Here is a 22,076-nt window from a genome sequence, read left to right as displayed (position 1 = left end):
TGGTGTGAATGGGGTTTAGAGTGGCTAGGTAGGGGGTGTGAATGGGGTTTAGAGTGGCTAGGTAGGGGGTGTGAATGGGGTTTAGAGTGGCTAGGTAGGGGGTGTGAATGGGGTTTAGAGTGGCTAGGTAGGGGGTGTGAATGGGGTTTAGAGTGGCTAGGTAGGGGGTGTGAATGGGGTTTAGAGTGGCTAGGTAGGGGGTGTGAATGGGGTTTAGAGTGGCTAGGTAGGGGGTGTGAATGGGGTTTAGAGTGGCTAGGTAGGGGGTGTGAATGGGGTTTAGAGTGGCTAGGTAGGGGGTGTGAATGGGGTTTAGAGTGGCTAGGTAGGGGGTGTGAATGGGGTTTAGAGTGGCTAGGTAGGGGGTGTGAATGGGGTTTAGAGTGGCTAGGTAGGGGGTGTGAATGGGGTTTAGAGTGGCTAGGTAGGGGGTGTGAATGGGGTTTAGAGTGGCTAGGTAGGGGGTGTGAATGGGGTTTAGAGTGGCTAGGTAGGTGGTGTGAATGGGGTTTAGAGTGGCTAGGTAGGGGGTGTGAATGGGGTTTAGAGTGGCTAGGTAGGGGGTGTGAATGGGGTTTAGAGTGGCTAGGTAGGGGGTTTGAATGGGGTTTAGAGTGGCTAGGTAGGGGTGTGAATGGGGTTTAGAGTGGCTAGGTAGGGGGTGTGAATGGGGTTTGAGTGTCTTTGCGCCTGACCTGATATGTTGAAAGTGTTTGCGAGTAGTTGATGTTCGAGAGGGACTCAAACAACAGAGATGATGTTGTGCTGCTGCAAACCGTTTATTATTATTGTTTATTATGAATTATTATATATCTTTACTTTTCTACGTTTTTATTGATATGCCTCGAGTGTCTAATGAGAGAGTTCATTTTTTTACGATTTGGATTTGATTGCACATACTGTATCAAGTTCAGCCTGTTCTCAGCAATTCTCCTGAACCCGTTGTACCCAGGCTCATAAAATGACTTAGAGATACGAAGCTTCTCTTTTCTGTCTTTGGCAGCTGAAAGCGTGTAACCTCTAATCTCTGCTTAATGTTCTGCAAATCATCTCACTATGAATAGTATTAATTTCACTGTGTTCTAGTCCAAATCCACACTATGTCAAGATTTTACTCAGACTTTTTCTAATGCATTATTAATTACTGTTAGAATTTGCTTTGAGGGCTGAGCTTGTGTGAAAGAACGTTAGTGACTGACTTCATGTGTATGTGGTAACTGGTACCGTTAGGCCTTGTTTTATTTGAAAGGTTGAGTAATGTACCCACGTTTTTACTTGTGTTCTACAATATACAGTGTGGCAAAAAAGTATTTAGTCAGCCACCAATTGTGCAAGTTCTCCCACTTAAAAAGATGAGAGAGGCCTGTAATTTTCATCATAGGTACACTTCAACTATGACAGACAAAATGAGGAAAAAAATCCAGAAAATCACATTGTAGGATTTTTAATTAATTAATTTGCAAATTATGGTGGAAAATAAGTATTTGGTCATTAACAAAAGTTTATCTCAATACTTTGTTATATTCCCTTTGTTGGCAATGACAGAGGTCAAACATTTTCTGTAAGTGTTCACAAGATGTTCACACACCATCATTTGCAAATAAATTCATAAAAAATACTACAATGTGATTTTCCAGATTTTTTTCTCTCATTTTGTCTGTCATAGTTTAAGTGTACCTATGATGAAAATTACAGGCCTCTCATCTTTTTAAGTGGGAGAACTTGCACAATTGGTGGCTGACTAAATACTTTTTTGCCCCACTCTATGTTCTGAAGATATAAATTTTTGCTGCATTTTTTTTAAATATGCAATCATTGTACTTTTAGATATCTACAGTACATTTATGAACCTCTTAAAAATGACTTTGTTCCTTAATTTTCTTCCCTCTGTGCGGTTATATTTTATGACTTTGATCAGTGCGAACATTGAATGCAAAAATCTCATGGACCTTTTTACTTTAAACAAATAAAACTGATTTCAGTTCTTAAAGCCGCCTATGCAACATAAGTCTCGAAAGACAATTGTTTTTGTATTTCAATCACTTGACCGCAAGATTGGCATCAGCAACAAACCACAACAATATTTTGGTTTCATCTGACTCGGGCCTTTTAGTTTTTTATTTCAGGTGTTATTTATTTCACCTTTTACTCAGAACTGTGCACTTAGCCAGACGTCTGCTGGTACAGCCAAGCTCACCTAGAACCCACTCAGGATATGCTCAGCAACTTTACTATATGCATGATGTACTCAACATTTGGAATATAACATGTTATTGATGGAACATTGGAACATTTTCTGTGGTGTCAGTATTTCATTGACGTTCATTTTAAAGAAAATGTAGCGTTCATTTAGTCATTCCTCTGTGACTGGTTGTTTTCAAAAATCTGCAGTTTAGTCCATTATGCTACAGGGTCACAAATGTCTTCGTTCATCTGAAAACATGATCTTCCACTTATCTCATGAAGTGTTTATTTTTTTATTTTTAGTTCCCTTCACCTCTGAGGGGTTAGGTTCAATACAGAAGACACATTTCATTTGAATGCATTCAGTTGTACAACTGACTAGGTATCCCCCCCCCACCCCAACTCACGCCCTGACCATACTAAATAAAGACAAAATAAAGGTCAGAACGTGACACTATGTATCCCTCTTCCCCCCTGTTTCATTGTAAGAGTTCAAGCAGTTAATGCCTCTTGCTGTTGGATGTGTTTTGTTATTCTCAGAAAATGCCATTTTCCCGTTGAGGCAGTGGAGTTGGGTCTTGACGTTGATACCTCTTTATTTAAAAAAAAGTTATTTTAAGCTTTTCTTCTGTATCAAACTTTATTGGTCACATTTAGCGTATGTTATTGCGGGTGTAGTGAAATGCTTGTGTGTGTATGTTGTTCCAGTGTTAGACCCCTGGATCTTTGTTTTCTACTGGCTTTGGGCAGGCTTCTTCAGCCGAAAAATAAATATCTAAAAGCCTACTGATATCATTATTTATTTATTTTCTTCACATTGGCACTTTTGTTTTGATTCCAGTATGTCATCTTGCTGTTTTTGTTATTGTTTTTTGAAGTAAATATATGGCATGTTACATTTCCATGAAGTAAGACAGTGTAGAGAATTAATTCAGGTCACACATTGTCACCAGCTAGTTAACATTAACCCAGAAGTAATAATTCTTAGTGTTTTTGATTTCACTCAAGTAGTTGGCTTACATCTCAGCTGTGTCATTGTGGTCACGTGGTCATCATTGACATGATACAAGGGTAGGGTATATGTATACGTTTTATTCCAAATATGAATGTGTCCACCCTGAAGTGGCAGTTTCGAGACAACTGGAAACTCGGGGGGGGTGAGGTCAAATCATGACGACGGTGATCTTCAGGTTGGTGATCTAGAAAGATGTCAGAGTTTCCGACTTGGAATTCCGATTGTTCCCAGTGTGGAGCTCGTTATGTTCAAGTTCCCATTGGTCGTGAACGGGCTGAAGTCTGAGATTTTCGCGTTCAGAGTTGTTTTGAACGCGACATATGTCCCAAGACACAAGGCAAGATGGTATACTATATAATAAGTGTAGCCTATTGTCGGGTGTTTTGTTTTCTTCTTTCGCCTATGACGTAATCTGGTCTAGAAATACGTCACTTGAATTTGAGCGTGACAGGACTTCTTGGGTCAGTTCTTCATCAAGGAGTCAGTCAGTTTCAGGCCTAACTACCATCAGCTAGGAAAGGACACCCGCTCAGACTTCGTGAGGTCAAGTCTGTCACAGATGCGAATGTAGACTAATCCACGAGGTACATACATGTATGTTGATTGTAGACCACTGCGACTTGTCTAGCAGATGACCCGTCAATGCGTTGCCAGCCTCGGCTCCAGGCTTCACTCAGGAGACGGAAGCCTGTGGCTGAGGCTAGGAAAGGAAATGCTGCCGTAGGTTTCTATGTCATGTTAAACGTACACGAGTCACAGGCAGGGAAATGTTTCTCTGCCCCTTCAGTAAGGAATTTTAACCTTGTTTACGCCTGAGTTTTCTATATGTTTGATAAACGTGGTTAACGTGTTGCTAACAGGGCACTGAGGATTAACACCCATAAGGATGTCAAAGAAAAATAATGCTTATTAGTTTACGTGGTGGTGGGACTAGGCTGCAGGGTGGTTTGGGGTTAAACGCCCCCTCCTGTAATTCTCTCATAAACCACTATATGTCACCAACATGTATTTCATCACTTTCACTGGATGCCACTAGTCTTGTTCAACTAAAATTGTCATCTGTCTCATCTCAACTTTGTAAGTCACATCGACATAACGGTTTTGAGGTACATCTTTATTTTCTTTTGTTATTTACAAGTTATATAGCTAAACGAATTAACAAAGTTAGAGCAGTTGCTAGGCCCTACATCCATTTCCGGACGTATTAATATGTACCCATTTGATTCTTGAAAAAAAACGTTTAAATGCCTCATGAGCTTAGTTCAATTGTCATATCCCATTAGACTCCAAAATATAAGCTTGTTTAACTCCAATGTGTTTAAACAAAGTAAATGTAAACAAACACTATATACCCTCAAAACATGGTTCCAACTATAATTGTGATATAATGGACGGTAAGTCCATATCTCTGTCTAAGAATTTGAGAGCGGTTACATGTCTCCAGCCCCATCCCTCAGCCTTTTTGCGAAACAACTGCTGATTTCCCCTTTAAAACCTGAAAACACATTAATTTAATTGAGTTGTGGGAATAAGATATATGTTTATCTTCAGACAACTTCATCCTAAAAATGTCTGACTACATTGTGAAGATCGAGGGAACTGGTCCCGAGGAGTCCGAGGCATCCCCTGAGAAGTCCAGGTAGCTATTTTTAAAGCAGACAGACTGACAGATCTAAAATGGATCTATATAGGTGCTCAACAACCACTTACGACCACTAAATAGACTCAACAACCAAATCTCAATGGTTAACTCAGACGTGCTGTTGCCTACAGGGACCCGTCACCTGAGCCTGCTGTCCTGCCCATGACAGATGTGTCCTTCCCTGGAGCAATGGAACACACGGTGAGAAATTCATATTGAAATTGTTGAAGAAATATTGAGCATAAATGTCTTCTAATCTGCTGGGTCTAGTTAAAAGCATAAAACATGATAGCAATCTAATCTACAATAGGTTATCTAGTACCTTTAGCCTAGCAAGCTATTAATCAATAGATTTTTATGCTCACAGAATGAGATGCTTAGCACCTTGGATCAAGTGATGGACAGTCAAACACAAGAAAATGGTGAACAAGTGGAAGCAACTGAAAGTCAGAGAAAGAGACTAAAGGTAGCAATCATCTATTGTTACTGTCGGTCCATTTCTCACAAATAACCTACCAACATGCCTTCAAAAGCCAAGGGCACTCTCGTCAAACGTTATTAGCTCTTGCTCTTTTACCCAGTGTAACGGCTGCATTTCATCATCTACTTCATGAACTCAATGTGCTATCAAATGTTATGAATGCTGCATTGCCTATATTAGTATATTTGACACGGTTTACAATTGTCTCGATACAGGGAAACCTAGGTTTGTCCTCTGTTGGGTGTTCACTTGGATGTATTCCAAGCTTTGACTCAGGTCAGTGTTTAATCTTTACTTGATTACTTTATTGTATCACTATGATAACACCAGCAATGTCCAATGTGTAAGATAAGTGTCAGACATTTGATCTCCTTTCCTCTAGTGTCCCTTACATCTACAGTCAACACAGATAACAACTCAGGGGAGAGCTTAGAACAACTGCAGTACCAAGCGGCCCTGAGGGAGGATACATGTGATGAGGTGGAGGTCAAGGTGCTAGATATCGACTTATCTTCAATCAACCTGAACCGGATTTCCTTCTCCAGTATTCTTCAGGAGGAGAACGACAGAGTGCTGGACAAGGACACTATGGATTGTCGCTCTCTCTCGAGAACAGTTCGCTTTGAAAGCAGCCCAATTCCGGAGAGGAGTGGAAGCTTGAAGACGTATTGCAGTAGTGTACGGTCGCCCACCCCGTACCAGTCAAGATTGTATGTTCATTTCGTTTGACTATGTTATTCATTCCATTCTCATTCTTGTAAGAGTTGAAAAAATGTCCTAAACCGGTGGTCTATGACATCACTTATCTGATAGAGTTTTGTTGCAAAATGCAATATTCACACATTTTTCACCTTTGTGTGCAAATGATTAATTGTTTAATATTAATAGTACTATTCTCAGAATTTGAATTAATATACTTTAGCTTTAAGAGGTGTTTCTTTGCTAAATGCTATATATCCATTGTTTAACCCCTTACACTCATGGGAATTGGGCTATATGGATAGGGCTAAATGAAAATGTTTCTAACAGAAGACATATGGAAAGTATATGCATAACCATGGTAGCAATTTGGAGATTATGGGGAAATTATTAGACTAAAGGTGAGGACACAACAGTTCACCTGACAAGACTGAATCCAAACATTCCACTGTTGATATTATGCACATTCTAAATTTACTGTCGGCAACTTTGGATAACACTTTGGATACATTCATTAACATAATACTAATATTCTTGAAACATTTGGGCTTGGTGCAACATAAGACAATTATTTTTACAAGGGTTCGAGTGAGAAGTCTAACTGGTGTTTCCAAGTGGCCACACACCTCTCCAAAGTGTGCACAGTTCCTTAGTAATTTCCATGCACTTTTATGACTCAAGAGTCTTCAACTATAAGGTGCCCTTTTAAAATCTCTTATCTGTGCCTTTGAAGAATTAGACCAAGCACACTTGTAGTTGTTTTGTTTGGAACACAATTACTGTTGTTGTTTACGCAATCCTAAGAACGGTTCATTATAAATCACAATCTGGGTCAGGTGGGCATAATTTCAAAGCTTTTTCTATTGCCAACAAATTATCAAATACAATCTTACGGTCTTAGGCTTTCACAAGGCAATTCAGAGAAACAGATCGTAATTTTTGTGTGCATAGAATGGAGTCATGAGTGGAATGAAACTCTTTGTATGTTCCAAACGGTGTCCTTCATTCTCTATTACAGATCCCTTACCTCCACTGAGGCACATGATCAGGTTGCACACAGCTCAGGCACACAAGTGAGCCTCCAAATCCTGATGGACCCACTGGAGGAGCTTTTTGGTATCACTCAGGATATGATATACACAGACGTCCATGATAGAGTGATTGAAGTGTTGCAGGACATCTACTCGGCGGCTAACCAGCTAGAGCAACAGCTATTCCAGAGTGTCTCTGACAGGCAAGCTAGAGCCATTGTAAAGGCCGTAGTGCAGCAGATCAATGCCTGCCTGTCCAGGGCTCTCCAACAAACCTGCTCGGGATCACAATTACTTACTATAGTGGGATCTGCCAAGCTCTATAGCAAAGATGGGTTGGCAGCGGTGGAGGGCCAAGGAGTTCCTTTAATCACCTCGTCAGCAGAGGGAGACAGGGATGGCAACAAGGAAGGAAGTAGACCGTTGAAACGTTGTTTTAACAGCTTTGTTCGTGTTTTGTCAGCAAAAATGAGGAGTATCTCCAAGGGGATCAAACAGAGCAGCGAGAGTGCACAACAAGAGCACAGGCTAGTTGTTGAACTGCCAGCATCATCTGACGAGGGTACAGAGCAAGAGGCAGCAGAGAAAGCTGGATCTAGTACAGTTTCTGAACCCGCTAGGGAGGAGATCACAGAGGTCAGTGAAGTTCTTCAGTCGGAATCTGAGGATTCTCTACTTCCCTCCATCGGGGGAATGCTCTTCCACATTGGATCCATGCCTCATACAGAGGATTCAGTGGAACTATACGGCAAGGTCCCATCAAAGTTAACACCAGAAAGTATGGTGCAGGAAGAACGTGTTGATGAAGGCTTGTCTAAGGTTTGTTCCAGGACAACTTCTTCAACCAGCACCACTTTCAGCATGGACGATGTCCAGAAGACTGTTGCTACTTTGACCACTTCTGGAAGTGACAGGGGTAGAAGCATTATCACTACCCCAGAAACGCCAGAGCAGAGTCTGCACCACCAGGGAGGTGGACTGGACAGCCCTGTCTCCTCAGAGAGAAGAGTGGCTGAAAGTGGCAGAAAGAGCCCTGCAACTTGGTCAGACGCAGAGGGAGTAAGTTATGCAAAAAAGTCTGTGTCTGAGTTAATGGAGAGGATGGTGCTCAGCCGTGAGGATGCAGCGTCAGCAGAGAAGAGCCTGGACATCCTCCTCTCCTCTGGTATTCTTCGTCCTCACACTGACAAGTTAGTCGACCAGCTGCGAAAACTTTTGATGGTGAACAGCACACTTACAGCACAATCTGTGTCTGGCAGGTCAAAATCAGAATCTGCTCTGCCCAAGTCCAGCATGACAGGGGAACTCCAAAGGGAGATCTCAAGGAACGGTTTGCTGGAGATAGCATATACTATCACCGAGAGATCTATAAAGACCCTTTTGGAGCAGCTGCTCACTGCCCTCCTCCCTCCATCTGTAGTGGTTGAGGTTGCCAGGTCATGTCAGAACATCCGACCAGTCACTCCCTCTCAGGTGATGAGTTCTGAAGTTAGCCCAGGGTGCTGCAACCCTCTGTCAATGATTTGCCGTGTGATCATAGATGTCTTTACGATCACAAGACAGGTGGTTGAGACAGCCAGTGAAATGGATATGTCTCCCCCCGGAGAGAACATTGATGGAAGGCTTTGTAGCAACACAGCACCACTGCCCACTGATTCAACCCCATCTGTCCACCCGATCAACCGTGAGTGCAACAGATCTTTGGTGACCAAACCAACAAACAAAGTCAAGAGCTTGACATTCTCATTTCCTAAGCTCCCAAAGATCAGTCTCATAAAGGTAAAACCCAGTCTTCATTATTTTGGGCAAGGCATTGAGATCAACTTGGACAGTAAATGTATTGGTATTTTGACTGCAATCAAAAAATAAATGTTAAGCTTGTTTGACATTCTTTGAAATTCTTCTTTCCTCACGTTTGAACCATCAGAGCAAGAAAGTCAACCAAGGGGATATCGCTCCCCTTGAGACCACCAAGGATCCTGCTGATGTCGACTATAGTAGTATGTATCTAATAGATGACTATCTTTGCTTTCAAAAGCATACAGGTAGTACTGTGCATGATCAGTGTTTTCTGTTATCCATTTTCTAACGCCACATTCTTTGTTCGCAGTATTCTGCACTACTCCAACACCAGAGAATGCACAACGACAAGAGGAAGATCTGGCCTCCTGCTCCTCACAGAGGAAGGAAAGGCCAAAGAACCCATTCTTTTTAATCCGGGTATACTCTGCCAAGTCTAGGCATGAAAACAGCTAGCGTCAGTAGAAATGTCCTTTTGGTTATTTAGCAACACAACCAGAGGACCATCTCGCCACCTACTCCACAACGAGGAAGGAGAGGCTCAAGAAGTGTTCATTTTCACTGCCATAGCCAATCATATAAACTCAGTCCTACTGACATCCCACTGGGCAAAAAAATTGTTTAATAATCAACATCGCTTCCACATCATCTCAACACACTAAAAAATCTACACGATGAACTGATAGGATTTACAACAAGTCATGAACCAGGGAATTTCGTCTTTTTTTCACCCAACTTTTAATCTGAATCCAATGACATGGTGATTTTTTTTTTTTTTTACGTTGAAGTGACGTTAGTTGACAACTCAACCAAATGTAAATCAAAACTAGATGTTGAACTGACATCTGTGCCCAGTGGGATTTGCTGTTGTCAGTCTTCTACACGGGTTTTGCAACTACATCAGAGGACCATCTTGCCTCCTACTCCCCAACAAGGAAGAAGAGGCCCAATAATTGTTACTTTTTTGTCAACCAGTCCTTTCAACTCTTTCAAAACTAATTTCAAAACTCTTCTTTCACCTATTAATCTCATTCACGAAGCTTCCAAAGAAATATCTCAACAAAAATGTAAGTGGATCTCACTCCCCTTCCGACCATCCAGAGGGAGACATAAAGCATGCAGTTAGTGTTGTGCATGATCAGTATTTGTTATAATGTGTTTTTTAAACACCACTTCCTCTTGTTCATAGTGTCTACACCACCACCAGAGGAGGAATTTGCCTCCTGCTCGCCAATGAGGAAGGAGATGCCCATGAAGCGTATATTCACTTCCTTCAATAATAAACTGCCACTTCATGCATTCATGAGTCCTTTAGTGAAATGTATATATTTTTTAAAGTAAAGTAGAGTGGAGAGATCGACAAAGAAGATAATTAATGGGCATTCAAAGTTCAAAGAAATCCTTCATGACATTCTATGAGTCTTAATCCAGTGGTGGAGTTCAAAACGGACTATAAAGGTCTGGCTGCCAAGTCTGTAAATCCTGTTCTAATCTATTCTCCCCTTTGGACTCAAATATTGATAAAGTCCCTGGCAGTCAGGTTCATGTGTGACACGAATGGTCTGACAATAATTTTTGCTATGAGTAATACACCATTGCAAACCATGAGGCAATCTGACCATAAATAAATAGGCTTTCCATTATATACTGTGATCCTGGCTTTAATCACACATTCATATACAGTAGCTACATCTATCATATAAACACACTCTAAAGCCTGCTTCCCATCAGAATGTGCCTTGTTGATCAGAGTCCAGTGGGAGTCATGAGGCTGGAGCACGAAGTCTCAATGGGTGTTAAGGTAAATCAGGAGATGTGTGTTAGCTCTTAGCAGAGTGTAACACACCTATCTCTCATGTTTAATGCACTTGATCCATATTCAAGAGTTGATCGAATAGTCCAAGTAGTCGGTTCCACGGAATCTGTATATTAAATGTCTAACAGATGAAGCCACTTGTGATATAAATATAGGTATGTCGAATCTGGCACTCAAATGGTGGCATGTTGGGACACAATTGAATGTCTCACCTGTAGATACTATCCCCTTATGGCGTTTCTTCTCTCTTAAATTACCTTCAAAGTAATTGTATTTCTTTATGAAAATGCTGCTGTAAGAAGTTTGTTCTCTCAACAAATGTCTGAGATCAATCTCATTTTGAAGGGAATTTATTTGGCTATATGACTCATGATATGTTGTCAACTACAGTGCCTTTCGAAAGTATTCGGCCCCCTTGAATTTTTCAACCTTTTGCCACATTTCAGGCTTCAAACATAAAGATATAAAACTATTTTTTTGTGAAGAATCAACAACAAGTGGGACACAATCATGAAGTGGAACGACATTTATTGGATATTTCAAACTTTTTTAACAAATCAAAAACTGAAAAATATGTATGAAAAGTATGTCTCTATCAGTTTTGCACATCGAGAGACTGACATTTTGTCCCATTCCTCCTTGCAAAACAGCTCGAGCTCAGTGAGGTTGGATGGAGAGCATTTGTGAACAGCAGTTTTCAGTTCTTTCCACAGATTCTCGATTGGATTCAGGTCTGGACTTTGACTTGGCCATTCTAACACTTGGATATGTTTATTTTTGAACCATTCCATTGTAGATTTTGCTTTATGTTTTGGATCATTGTCTTGTTGGAAGACAAATCTCCGTTCCAGTCTCAGGTCTTTTGCAGACGCGGTCAGGTTTTCTTCCAGAATGGTCCTGTATTTGGCTCCATCCATCTTCCCATCAATTTTAACAATCTTCCCTGTCCCTGCTGAAGAAAAGCAGGCCCAAACCATGATGCTGCCACCACCATGTTTGACAGTGGGGATGGTGTGTTCAGCTGTGTTGCTTTTACGCCAAACATAACGTTTTGCATTGTTGCCAAAAAGTTCAATTTTGGTTTCATCTGACCAGAGCACCTTCTTCCACATGTTTGGTGTGTCTCCCAGGTGGCTTGTGGCAAACTTTAAACGACACTTTTAATGGATATCTTTAAGAAATGCCTTTCTTCTTGCCACTCTTCCATAAAGGCCAGATTTGTGCAAGATTGTTGTCCTATGGACAGAGTCTCCCACCTCAGCTGTAGATCTCTGTAGTTCATCCAGAGTGATCATGGGCTTCTTGGCTGCATCTCTGATCAGTCTTCTCCTTGTATGAGCTGAAAGTTTAGAGGGACGGCCAGGTCTTGGTAGATTTGCAGTGGTCTGATACTCCTTCCATTTCAATATTATTGCTTGCACAGTGCTCCTTGGGATGTTTAAAGCTTGGGAAATCTTTTTGTATCCAAATCCGGCTTTAAACTTCTTCACAACAGTATCTCGGACCTGCCTGGTGTGTTCGTTGTTCTTCATGATGCTCTCTGCGCTTTTAACGGACCTCTGAGACTATCACAGTGCAGGTGCATTTATACGGAGACTTGATTACACACAGGTGGATTGTATTTATCATCATTAGTCATTTAGGTCAACATTGGATCATTCAGAGATCCTCACTGAACTCCTGGAGACAGTTTGCTGCACTGAAAGTAAAGGGGCTGAATAATTTTGCCCGCCCAATCTTTCAGTTTTTGATTTGTTAAAAAAGTTTGAAATATCCAATAAATGTCGTTCCACTTCATGATTGTGTCCCACTTGTTGTTGATTCTTCACAAAAAAATACAGTTTTATATCTTTATGTTTGAAGCCTGAAATGTGGCAAAAGGTCGCAAAGTTCAAGGGGGCCGAATACTTTCGCAAGGCACTGTATATGCATTGCCATTTTGTCGCTGATGGCATCTCTTAAATGTATGCAAGTTTTTCACCTGTCTACCTCATCCAGGGCTGTGGAGATGGAGGTTGCCCCCTCCTCAGGGAGAAGCTGGGTTGCCTGCGTCAAGAGAACGACTCCCTGGAGAACAGACAGCTCATTAGGGACCTGGAGGTGGCCCAGATTGAACTAGGCAGCTCCAAGACCAAGGTACTTAGTGAGAACAAGCATGAATGTGAAGATCGTTGACGTTCACTAGGTGGGGATGCTAAATGGTTTCTCTGCTCAGATCCTGGGCTTGGAGGCCGAGGTTGAGGCCTGAACTTCTTCACATACCGTTGCCCTGAAATTCTGAAAATGTTGTATTGTTCTATTTAGTTTTGTCACTATACCAACATTTCCCAACTTTAAAAACATTAGGCACCAAACAGAATTTAAGGAGCACTAGAAAAATAGATTTTTTTTATATAGTTTAGGCTTACATTAGGCCTACATGAATCCTACCTTTTGAAGCACATCTCATGATTAGCAGAGCCCTTTATTTTTTTCCTGGGCCAATTAGATGTGCCTTGACCTACTGTCAAGTTACCAGGTTGTTAGCTAACTAGGTAACATGACTGAACAACGTTGTTTGTTATCCAACCAATAACTACCGACCCAGGATCAGTTTAAAACGGTTCTTGACATGGTTTAATGAGAAGTTATAAAATGTGCACGAAAAAAAAATGTAGCTCTGCTAATATGGGTAATATTTTATTAAACTTTTTAGCTGTATGCCTTTCAGTATGCCTGTCACGAAACTGCTCCATTTTTCCTCTGTCACACAGAGGCTGCGTGACCGCGATCTTGTAATTGCACAGCCTACTCAGACTGGCCTGTGCTCTTGGTTATTGTCACGAGAATTTTCAATCCTAATGATAATAACTATCAATCAATAGCTTTGACCAATCCCGAGGTTTGTAAGACCATGGGTATAATAATAATTAGGCAAAGACTAGGCAAAGGTTAGTACAGTTTATTCACGGGAACGTTCTGAAGTCCATTATACAAACACGTCCATTTCATAGCGGCACACATACTTCCACACATACAGCAGGTATCCTACGCACATACTGTATCACTACCCAGCCGACAAAGATTAGGGGGACCGTGAGAAGCACTCCCTGTCCTCCCCCAAGATTAGGGGGACCATGAGAAGTACTCCCTGCCCTCTCCCAAATCTCCCAGCCTAACCAGGTCGGCACCGAATTTTGCTCAGACAGTCTGTGTTTAAGATACTATAAACAACATATTGTACAGATATATTGTTTTACTCTAATTCTGACTAAAACTACACACATCATTAATTATAATTTTACTGACTATAATCAATTTCGTACAATTATATGGTTTCAGGGTGGAATATTGTAATCATTAATTTAAACATATAAATTCCATTATCAATCCACCCTTAATGACTAAATAATACTAATGTGAATAACTCACCACAGGTTAATGAGAAGGGTGTGCTTGAAAGGATGCTCATAACTCTGCAATGTTGGGTTGTATTGGAGAGTCTCAGTCTTAAATAATTTTCCACACACAGTCTGTGCCTATATTTAGTTTTCATGCTTGTGAGGGCCGAGAATCCACTCTCACATAGGTACGTGGTTGCAAAGGGCATCAGTGTCTTAACAGCGCGATTTGCCAAGGCAGGATACTCTGAGCACAGCCCAATCCAGAAATCTGGCAGCAGCGTCTTCAGTTTTCCCAGAACCGCTTGTTGCAATTTCTATGAGGCACTCTTGTTCAGATATCGGTAAGTTGACTGGAGACAGGGCATGAGAGGGATAACGAATCCAGTTGTTTGTGTCATCAATTTCAGGAAAGTAACTGTGTAATTGCGCAACCAACTCACTCAGGTGCTTCGCTATATCACATTTGACATTGTCTGTAAGCTTGAGTTTGCAAGCTTGAATTTGCACACAAAAAATCATACAATGATGGAAAGACCTGTGTGTTGTCCTTGTTAATGCAGACAGAGAAGAATTCTAACTTCTTAATCACATCCTCAATTTTGTCCCGCACATTGAATATAGTTGCGGAGAGTCACTGTAATCCTAGATTCAGATCATTCAGGTGAGAAAAAAACATCACCCAAATAGCCCAGTCGTGTGAGAATCTCGTCATCATGCAAGCGGTCATACAAGTGAAAATTATGGTCAGTAAAGAACTTTAAGCTCATCTCTCAATTTTAAAAAATATGTCAATACTTTGCCCCTTGATAACCATCGCACTTCTGTATGTTATAAAAGTGTTACATGGTCGCTGCCCATCATATCATTGCATAGTGCAGAAAATACACGAGAGTTCAGGGGCATTGCTTTAACAAAAAAACATTTTCACTGTAGGGTCCAAAATGTCTTTCAAGCTGTCAGGCATTCCTTTGGCAGCAAGAGCCTCTCGGTAGATGCTGCAGTGGCGTTGGCGTTGGGAGCAACTGCTTACACGCACGTTACCACTCCGCTATGTCTCCCTGTCATGCCATCAGTACAGATACCAGCACATCTTGACCACCAAAGTCCATTTGATGTCACAAAGCTGTCCAGTACTTAAAAAATATCCTCTCCTGTTGTCCTGGTTTCCAATGGTTTGCAGAAGAGGATGTCTTCCTTAATTGACCCCCCATAAACGTAACGGTCATATACCAGGAGCTGTGCCAGGCCCGCCACGTCTGTTGACTCATCCAGCTGTAACGCATAGAATTCACTGGCTTGTACGCAAATCAGTAATTGTTTCAAAATATCTCCTGCCACTGATGCTTTGTGTAACAGTGTTGTTTGATGAAGGCATTGTCTGTATAGTTTTTTGGGCCTCTTTCCCCAGCATTGTCCCAGCCGTATCCGCGGTAGCAGGAATAATTAAGTCCTCCACAATAGTATAGGGCTTGCCTGTCCTAGCCACTCGGTAGCTCACCATATAAGACGCTTCTAGCCCCTTCTTATTAATGGTACCTGCTTTTATACATGTCTTACTACTCGAAAGTTGTCTTAATTCTCGCTCAAAAAACTCCTGTGGCTTATTTTTCAAATTGGCATGTTTTGTTTTTCAATGTCTGCACACGAGTGAAGGTTTCATTTAGTTGTGAGATAGTACTTTTGGACATATGTGGCTGAGGAAGGGCACTACTCCCAATATAAGTGAACCCCAAATCAATGTAGTTGTCATCATATTTGCGCCTCTTCGATGGTCCAACGTCCCTGTCTGTTGTTCGGTGCTTTCCCAGGGAAGGGGGCATTAGCTCTTTGACTACATCAGAATCACAGCCGTCAGTGTCCGTCAGTGTCAGTGCAGGTGTAGTACTGCTGGTAGTAGCAGTACTACCAGTAGAGTTGGTATGTGTCTCTATGGATGCGGGCCGTACTTTTTAAAATCATTTATCCATTTTCGAGCAAACGAAATGAGCAGAAGCTACGTTTGACTACATAAGGACCGTTAGTGGAATTTCTGCGAGAGACTAACGGTTAATGTGATTAGATGTTCATTATTTGACTAGGCTACCTGTATTTGACATTGTGTTGTTATTTCGCTGAACACTAGATGTTTTAATATTATTTTTGGCAGTGAAACGAGGCTACACAAGCAAGAAAAAAACCTCAACCAAGTGTATAGCCCCATTGGAAAATATAAATGGACTGTTTAAAAATGTGAAGAAAAAAATAAAAACATTTAAAAAACTATATATATTATTTATTTATTTAAAAAAAATGTGAATTACATTTTTATTTGGCATACCCCCGACTGCATTGCGCAGTATACCTGGGGGTATACCTGCACTAGGCTACCTGCCGCTCTAATCTTTCTGTCTCCCTTCTCCCCTACATCTTTCCGTCTCCCTTCTCCCCTACATCTTTCTGTCTCCCTTCTCCCCTACATCTTTCCGTCTCCCTTCTCCCCTACATCTTTCTGTCTCCCTTCTCCCCTACATCTTTCTGTCTCCCTTCTCCCCTACATCTTTCTGTCTCCCTTCTCCCCTACATCTTTCTGTCTCCCTTCTCCCCAACATCTTTCTGTCTCCCTTCTCCCCTACATCTTTCTGTCTCCCTTCTCCCCTACATCTTTCTGTCTCCCTTCTCCCCTACATCTTTCTGTCTCCCTTCTCCCCTACATCTTTCTGTCTCCCTTCTCCCCTACATCTTTCTGTCTCCCTTCTCCCCTACATCTTTCTGTCTCCCTTCTCCCCTACATCTTTCTGTCTCCCTTCTCCCCTACATCTTTCTGTCTCCCTTCTCCCCAACATCTTTCTGTCTCCCTTCTCCCCTACATCTTTCTGTCTCCCTTCTCCCCTACATCTTTCCGTCTCCCTTCTCCCCTACATCTTTCTGTCTCCCTTCTCCCCTACATCTTTCCGTCTCCCTTCTCCCCTACATCTTTCTGTCTCCCTTCTCCCCTACATATTTTCGTCTCCCTTCTCCCCTTCATCTTTCCGGCTCCCTTCTCCCCTACATGGTTCTGTCTCCCTTCTTCCCTACATCGTTCCTTCTCCCCTACATCGTTCCGTCTCCTGTCGTGTCTTTACTATCATTAAACTGAAGACTTCGTTTTTATCAAAGATTCTCTGTAATTAGTTACTCGATTAAATTGAATAATCATGTAACTGTAATTAACTAGGAAGTTGGGGCACCAAGGAAAGTATTCAGATTACAAGGTTATAATTTCTCAATATAACCTTTCAGATATTTTCATATCTGATCAATAGTCTTCTGATTAATGATTTATTTATTTTACCTCATGTTAGTCTCATTCCAAATGAGTCTCATTCCCTTCTCCCCTTCATCGTTCCGTCTCCCTTCTCCCCTTCATCGTTCCGTCTCCCTTCTCCCCTTCATCTTTCCGTCTCCCTTCTCCCCTTCATCGTTCTGTCTCCCTATTCCCCACCCATCTTTCCATCGCCCTTCTCCCATTCTCTCCCTCATCAAATGTCTTACCTACGGTATGATAATGGTATCAAGGATCAAGGATCGCATACAATACAAGGATGTGCAATATGGCAAGGAGAAATTACAATAACATGTATGTTTGACATAAATACATAACATATTGCAGATAACAGGAGCGTTTCTGATTACATGAACATATTTTGTTTCTGTGTGTCAAGTGAAGCAGCTGGAGACAGCGCTGGCCTGTAGAGATGGAGGCCAAGGATCGGTACCAGAGACAGCGCTGGCCTGTAGAGATGGAGGCCAAGGATCGGTACCAGAGACAGCGCTGGCCTGTAGAGATGGAGGCCAAGGATCGGTACCAGAGACAGCGCTGGCCTGTAGAGATGGAGGCCAAGGATCGGTACCAGAGACAGCGCTGGCCTGTAGAGATGGAGGCCAAGGATCGGTACCAGAGACAGTGCTGGCCTGTAGAGATGGAGGCCAAGGATCGGTACCAGAGACAGCGCTGGCCTGTAGAGATGGAGGCCAAGGATCGGTACCAGAGACAGCGCTGGCCTGTAGAGATGGAGGCCAAGGATCGGTACCAGAGACAGCGCTGGCCTGTAGAGATGGAGGACAAGGATCGGTATCAGAGACAGCGCTGGCCTGTAGAGATGGAGGCCAAGGATCGGTACCAGAGACAACGCTGGCCTGTAGAGATGGAGGCCAAGGATCAGTACCAGAGACAGCGCTGGCCTGTAGAGATGGAGGCCAAGGATCAGTACCAGAGACAGCTGGACATCAAGAGCCACGAGGTGTGTGTGTTTTACGGTGCTACATGTAGGTACCTCCCTGTTACTTGTACAGCATTGTGACTGTCTGACAGTCTCCACTACCATGCTTGTGTGTGTGTGTGTGTGCTTTTGACTGTTTGTGCATGTGTGTTTGTATCACTTTGTGTGTGTGACCACCTGTCCCTCTCCACTCCGTCGTCGGCTGTTGTCTCTGCAGGAGGAGTTGCGTAGCAGCACTCTGGTGTATAGTCACTTCAGTGTCCAGCTCCAGTACTCCCTGCAGCAGAACATGTTACAGGAGAGCAGCACCCGCTGGCCGAGCTGGAGGACAGCCACAGCCAGCTACAGGGACATGTAGAGAAATCTATGGGAGAGACAAGATACATAGACAAATACTCTACCTAGATGAGAGACGAAGACAAATACTCTACCTAGATGAGAGACGAAGACAAATACTCTACCTAGATGAGAGACGAAGACAAATACTCTACCTAGATGAGAGACGAAGACAAATACTCTACCTAGATGAGAGACGAAGACAAATACTCTACCTAGATGAGAGACGAAGACAAATACTCTACCTAGATGAGAGACGAAGACAAATACTCTACCTAGATGAGAGACGAAGACAAATACTCTACCTAGATGAGAGACGAAGACAAATACTCTACCTAGATGAGAGACGAAGACAAATACTCTACCTAGATGAGAGACGAAGACAAATACTCTACCTAGATGAGAGACGAAGACAAATACTCTACCTAGATGAGAGACGAAGACAAATACTCTACCTAGATGAGAGACGAAGACAAATACTCTACCTAGATGGGTGTAAATGTGTCCTATAGAGGGACGTCACAAATAACGAGGTGTAGTGTCAACTTGGTAAAACACGGGCCATTGAGCCAGCTACAGGGTGGTAAAACCAACTAGAGAGACTAAGACAAATGGTCTACCTAGACGCCAGGTATGAATGTATCTTACAGACAGGGAGAACCCTAACATTGCATTGAGACCTAAGGTAAAACACACATCTGTCAAGCAAAAGCTATTGCATAATACTCCATTTATTTGAGTATTTGACATAGCAGGGTTCTGTGTGTGGTTATAATCGTCTTAGCTAGTCATTTCAGATGCTCTTGCCATATTGTTGTGTCACTGTTCTTTTTTTTCCTTCTTGTTCTTCACCAAGAACACAGTATAAAGGACTCCATTGACCAAATCTAAATATCTACAGTTGCGGGGATTAACATTTCTGAAAACGCGGCTTGACAGGAGACATGAGATCTGAACTTCCCAAAGGCAACACTCCTTCCTTCTGTGTACAATTTGAAATCTTAGGGTATCACCAAGTCTTCCGTTGTTTTAAGGTGAATCATGTTAACTGTTATTTTGCGGTAGTAGAAAGGAGTCTTTCGAGCAGTGAGGACATTCCCTATCATGGGGAATTCCAAAGGGACATATCTAGCAGACATCATGATCGTTGTGAGATGCAGCGCTGTGGGTCAATCCCAACACAATTCAGGAAATTATCAAAGTTCCGTTCCTGACTTGACAAATCATTTTAAGACGTGCAATTTCTTATTCACAATGGTCTGCATTTGTTTCAACTTTAATGTTACGTCCACAGATTATCACAAATCAGGGTCGGTCCATAGTGAAAAATCATATAAGTTTTGAATTTAGCTCTGGTGACATGGACTCTGATCTAACTTGCTGATGTGGCCTGGTTTGTGTCTGTCTAATACTAGGCTACAGACAGTAATAACACTGTTTTCCTACTGGAAGCAGCACTAGAAAAAGAGATCTACTTGAATGCAAGTCTTGTGCTTCTTGAAATCCCTCCCATTGACGCACATACTATCGCCTACAGAAATAAATATTTATCGTTCATTTATCTGTGTACTGTACTTTGCCTATCTGACATTCAGTTCAAAATTTACAACTGTAAAAAAAATAAAAATAGCAAAAAACATTAGTTTCCATGACTACACAGGGATGAAAGCAACTTAATGTGAATTAAACTTTTTCAACATTTTGTTACGTTATTTTTTCTTCTCATCAACACACAATACCTCATAATAACAAAGCAAAAACTGTTTTTTGACATTTTTGCAAATTAAAGAAAATGAAATATCACATTTACATAAGTATTCAGACCCTTTACTCAGTACTTTATTGAAGTACCTTTCGAGGCAGCGATTACAGCCTTGAGTGTTCTTGGGTATGACGCTACAAGCTTGGCACACCTGAATTTGGGGTGTTTCTCCCATTCTTCTCTGCAGATCCTCTCAAGCTCTGTCAGGTTGGATGGGGAGCGTCGCTGTACATCTATTTTCAGGTTTCTCCAGAGATTCAAGTCCGGGCTCTGGCTGGGCCACTCAAGGACATTTAGAGACTTGTCCCGAAGCCACTCCTGCGTTGTCTTGGCTGTTTGCTTAGGGTCGTTGTCCTGTTGGAGCAGGTTTTCATCAAGGGTCTCTCTGTACTTTGCTCCGTTCATCTTTCTCTCGATCCTGACTAGTCTCCCAGTCCCTGCCACTGAAAAACATCCCCACAGCATGATGCATGATGCTGCCACCACCATGCTTTGCCATAGGGAGGTTGCCAGGTTTCCTCCAGATGTGACACTTATCATTCAAGTTTGGTTTCATCAGACCAGAGAATCTTGTTTCTCATGGTCTGAGAGTCTTTAGGGGCCTTTTGGGAAAACTCCAAGTGGGCTGTCATGTGCCTTTTACTGAGGAGTGGTTTCCGTCTGGCCACTCTACCAGGCCTGATTGGTGGAGTGTTGCTGCTAGAAGTTTCTCCCAACTCCACAGAGGAACTCTGGAGCTCTGTCAGAGAGTCCATCAGGTTCTTGGTCACCTCCCTGACCAAGGCCCTTCTCCCCCGCTTGCTCCGTTTGGTTGAGCGGCCAGCTCTGAGAGCTTCTTCCATTTAAGAATGATGGAGGCCAATGTGTTCTTGGAGACCTTTAATACTGCAGCCATTTTTTGTTGCCCTTCCCTAGAACTGTGCCTCAACACAATCTTGTCTCGGGCCTCTACAGACAATTCTTTCGACCGCATGGCTTGGTTTTTGCTCTGACATGCATTGTCCACTGTGGGACCTTTATATAGACAGGTGTGTGCCTTTCCACATCATGTCCAATTAATTAAATTTACCACAGGTGGACTCCAATCAATTGGAAACAGGATGCACCTGAGCTCAATTTCGAGTCTCATCATAGCAAAGGGTCTGAATAATTATGTAAATCATTTATCATTTTAATTTTTTTATACATTTGAAAAAATGTCTAAACCTGTTTTCACTTCGTCATTATGGAGTATTGTGTGTAGATTGAGGCACATTTTTTTATTATGGCTGTAATATAACAAAATGTGGAAAAAGTAAAGGTGTCTGAATACTTTCCGAATGCACTGTATGTTTAGGATTGTGCTTAAACTCATTATTAGTAATTTAATATGAATATGTGATATATAGAGTGAATGATATTTGTGCCAGGTGTCTGCGTTGGAGCTGGAGTGGGCGCGCTTGTCTATAGATGAGGAGCTGACAAGGAGGTGCAGGAGAAGAGGACACCCGGCTGCACAGCTCCCCCCCGGCTGCACAGCTCTCCCGGCTGCACAGCTCCCCCGGCTGCACAGCTCCCCCGGCTGCACAGCTCCCCCGGCTCCACAGCTCCCCCGGCTCCACAGCTCCCCCGGCAGCACAGCTCCCCCGGCTGCACAGCTCCCCCGGCTCCACAGCTCCCCCGGCTCCACAGCTCCCCCGGCAGCACAGC

General features: G+C 42.4%; 1 protein-coding gene across 1 annotated transcript; it reads left to right on the top strand.

The window, feature by feature from the left end:
• The first annotated feature begins 3,292 nt into the window (after nt 1-3,292).
• On the top strand, nt 3,293-10,151 carry LOC110508943 (uncharacterized). Its single transcript, XM_090225072.1, has 9 exons — nt 3,293-4,838; nt 4,973-5,042; nt 5,209-5,307; nt 5,538-5,598; nt 5,705-6,032; nt 7,040-8,831; nt 8,980-9,052; nt 9,163-9,919; nt 10,042-10,151. Exons 1-8 carry the CDS (start codon nt 4,768-4,770, stop codon nt 9,306-9,308), a joined length of 2,640 nt encoding a protein of 879 aa, XP_090081198.1. The 5' UTR covers nt 3,293-4,767; the 3' UTR covers nt 9,309-9,919; nt 10,042-10,151.
• Nucleotides 10,152-22,076: the final 11,925 nt, after the last annotated feature.

This window comes from Oncorhynchus mykiss, chromosome 28, assembly GCF_057628025.1.
Source record: "Oncorhynchus mykiss isolate SJ-2025 chromosome 28, ASM5762802v1, whole genome shotgun sequence".
NCBI lineage: Eukaryota > Metazoa > Chordata > Actinopteri > Salmoniformes > Salmonidae > Oncorhynchus > Oncorhynchus mykiss.
The sequence above is the reverse complement of the archived record's forward strand: the minus strand, read 5'-3'. Positions and strand labels throughout refer to the sequence as shown.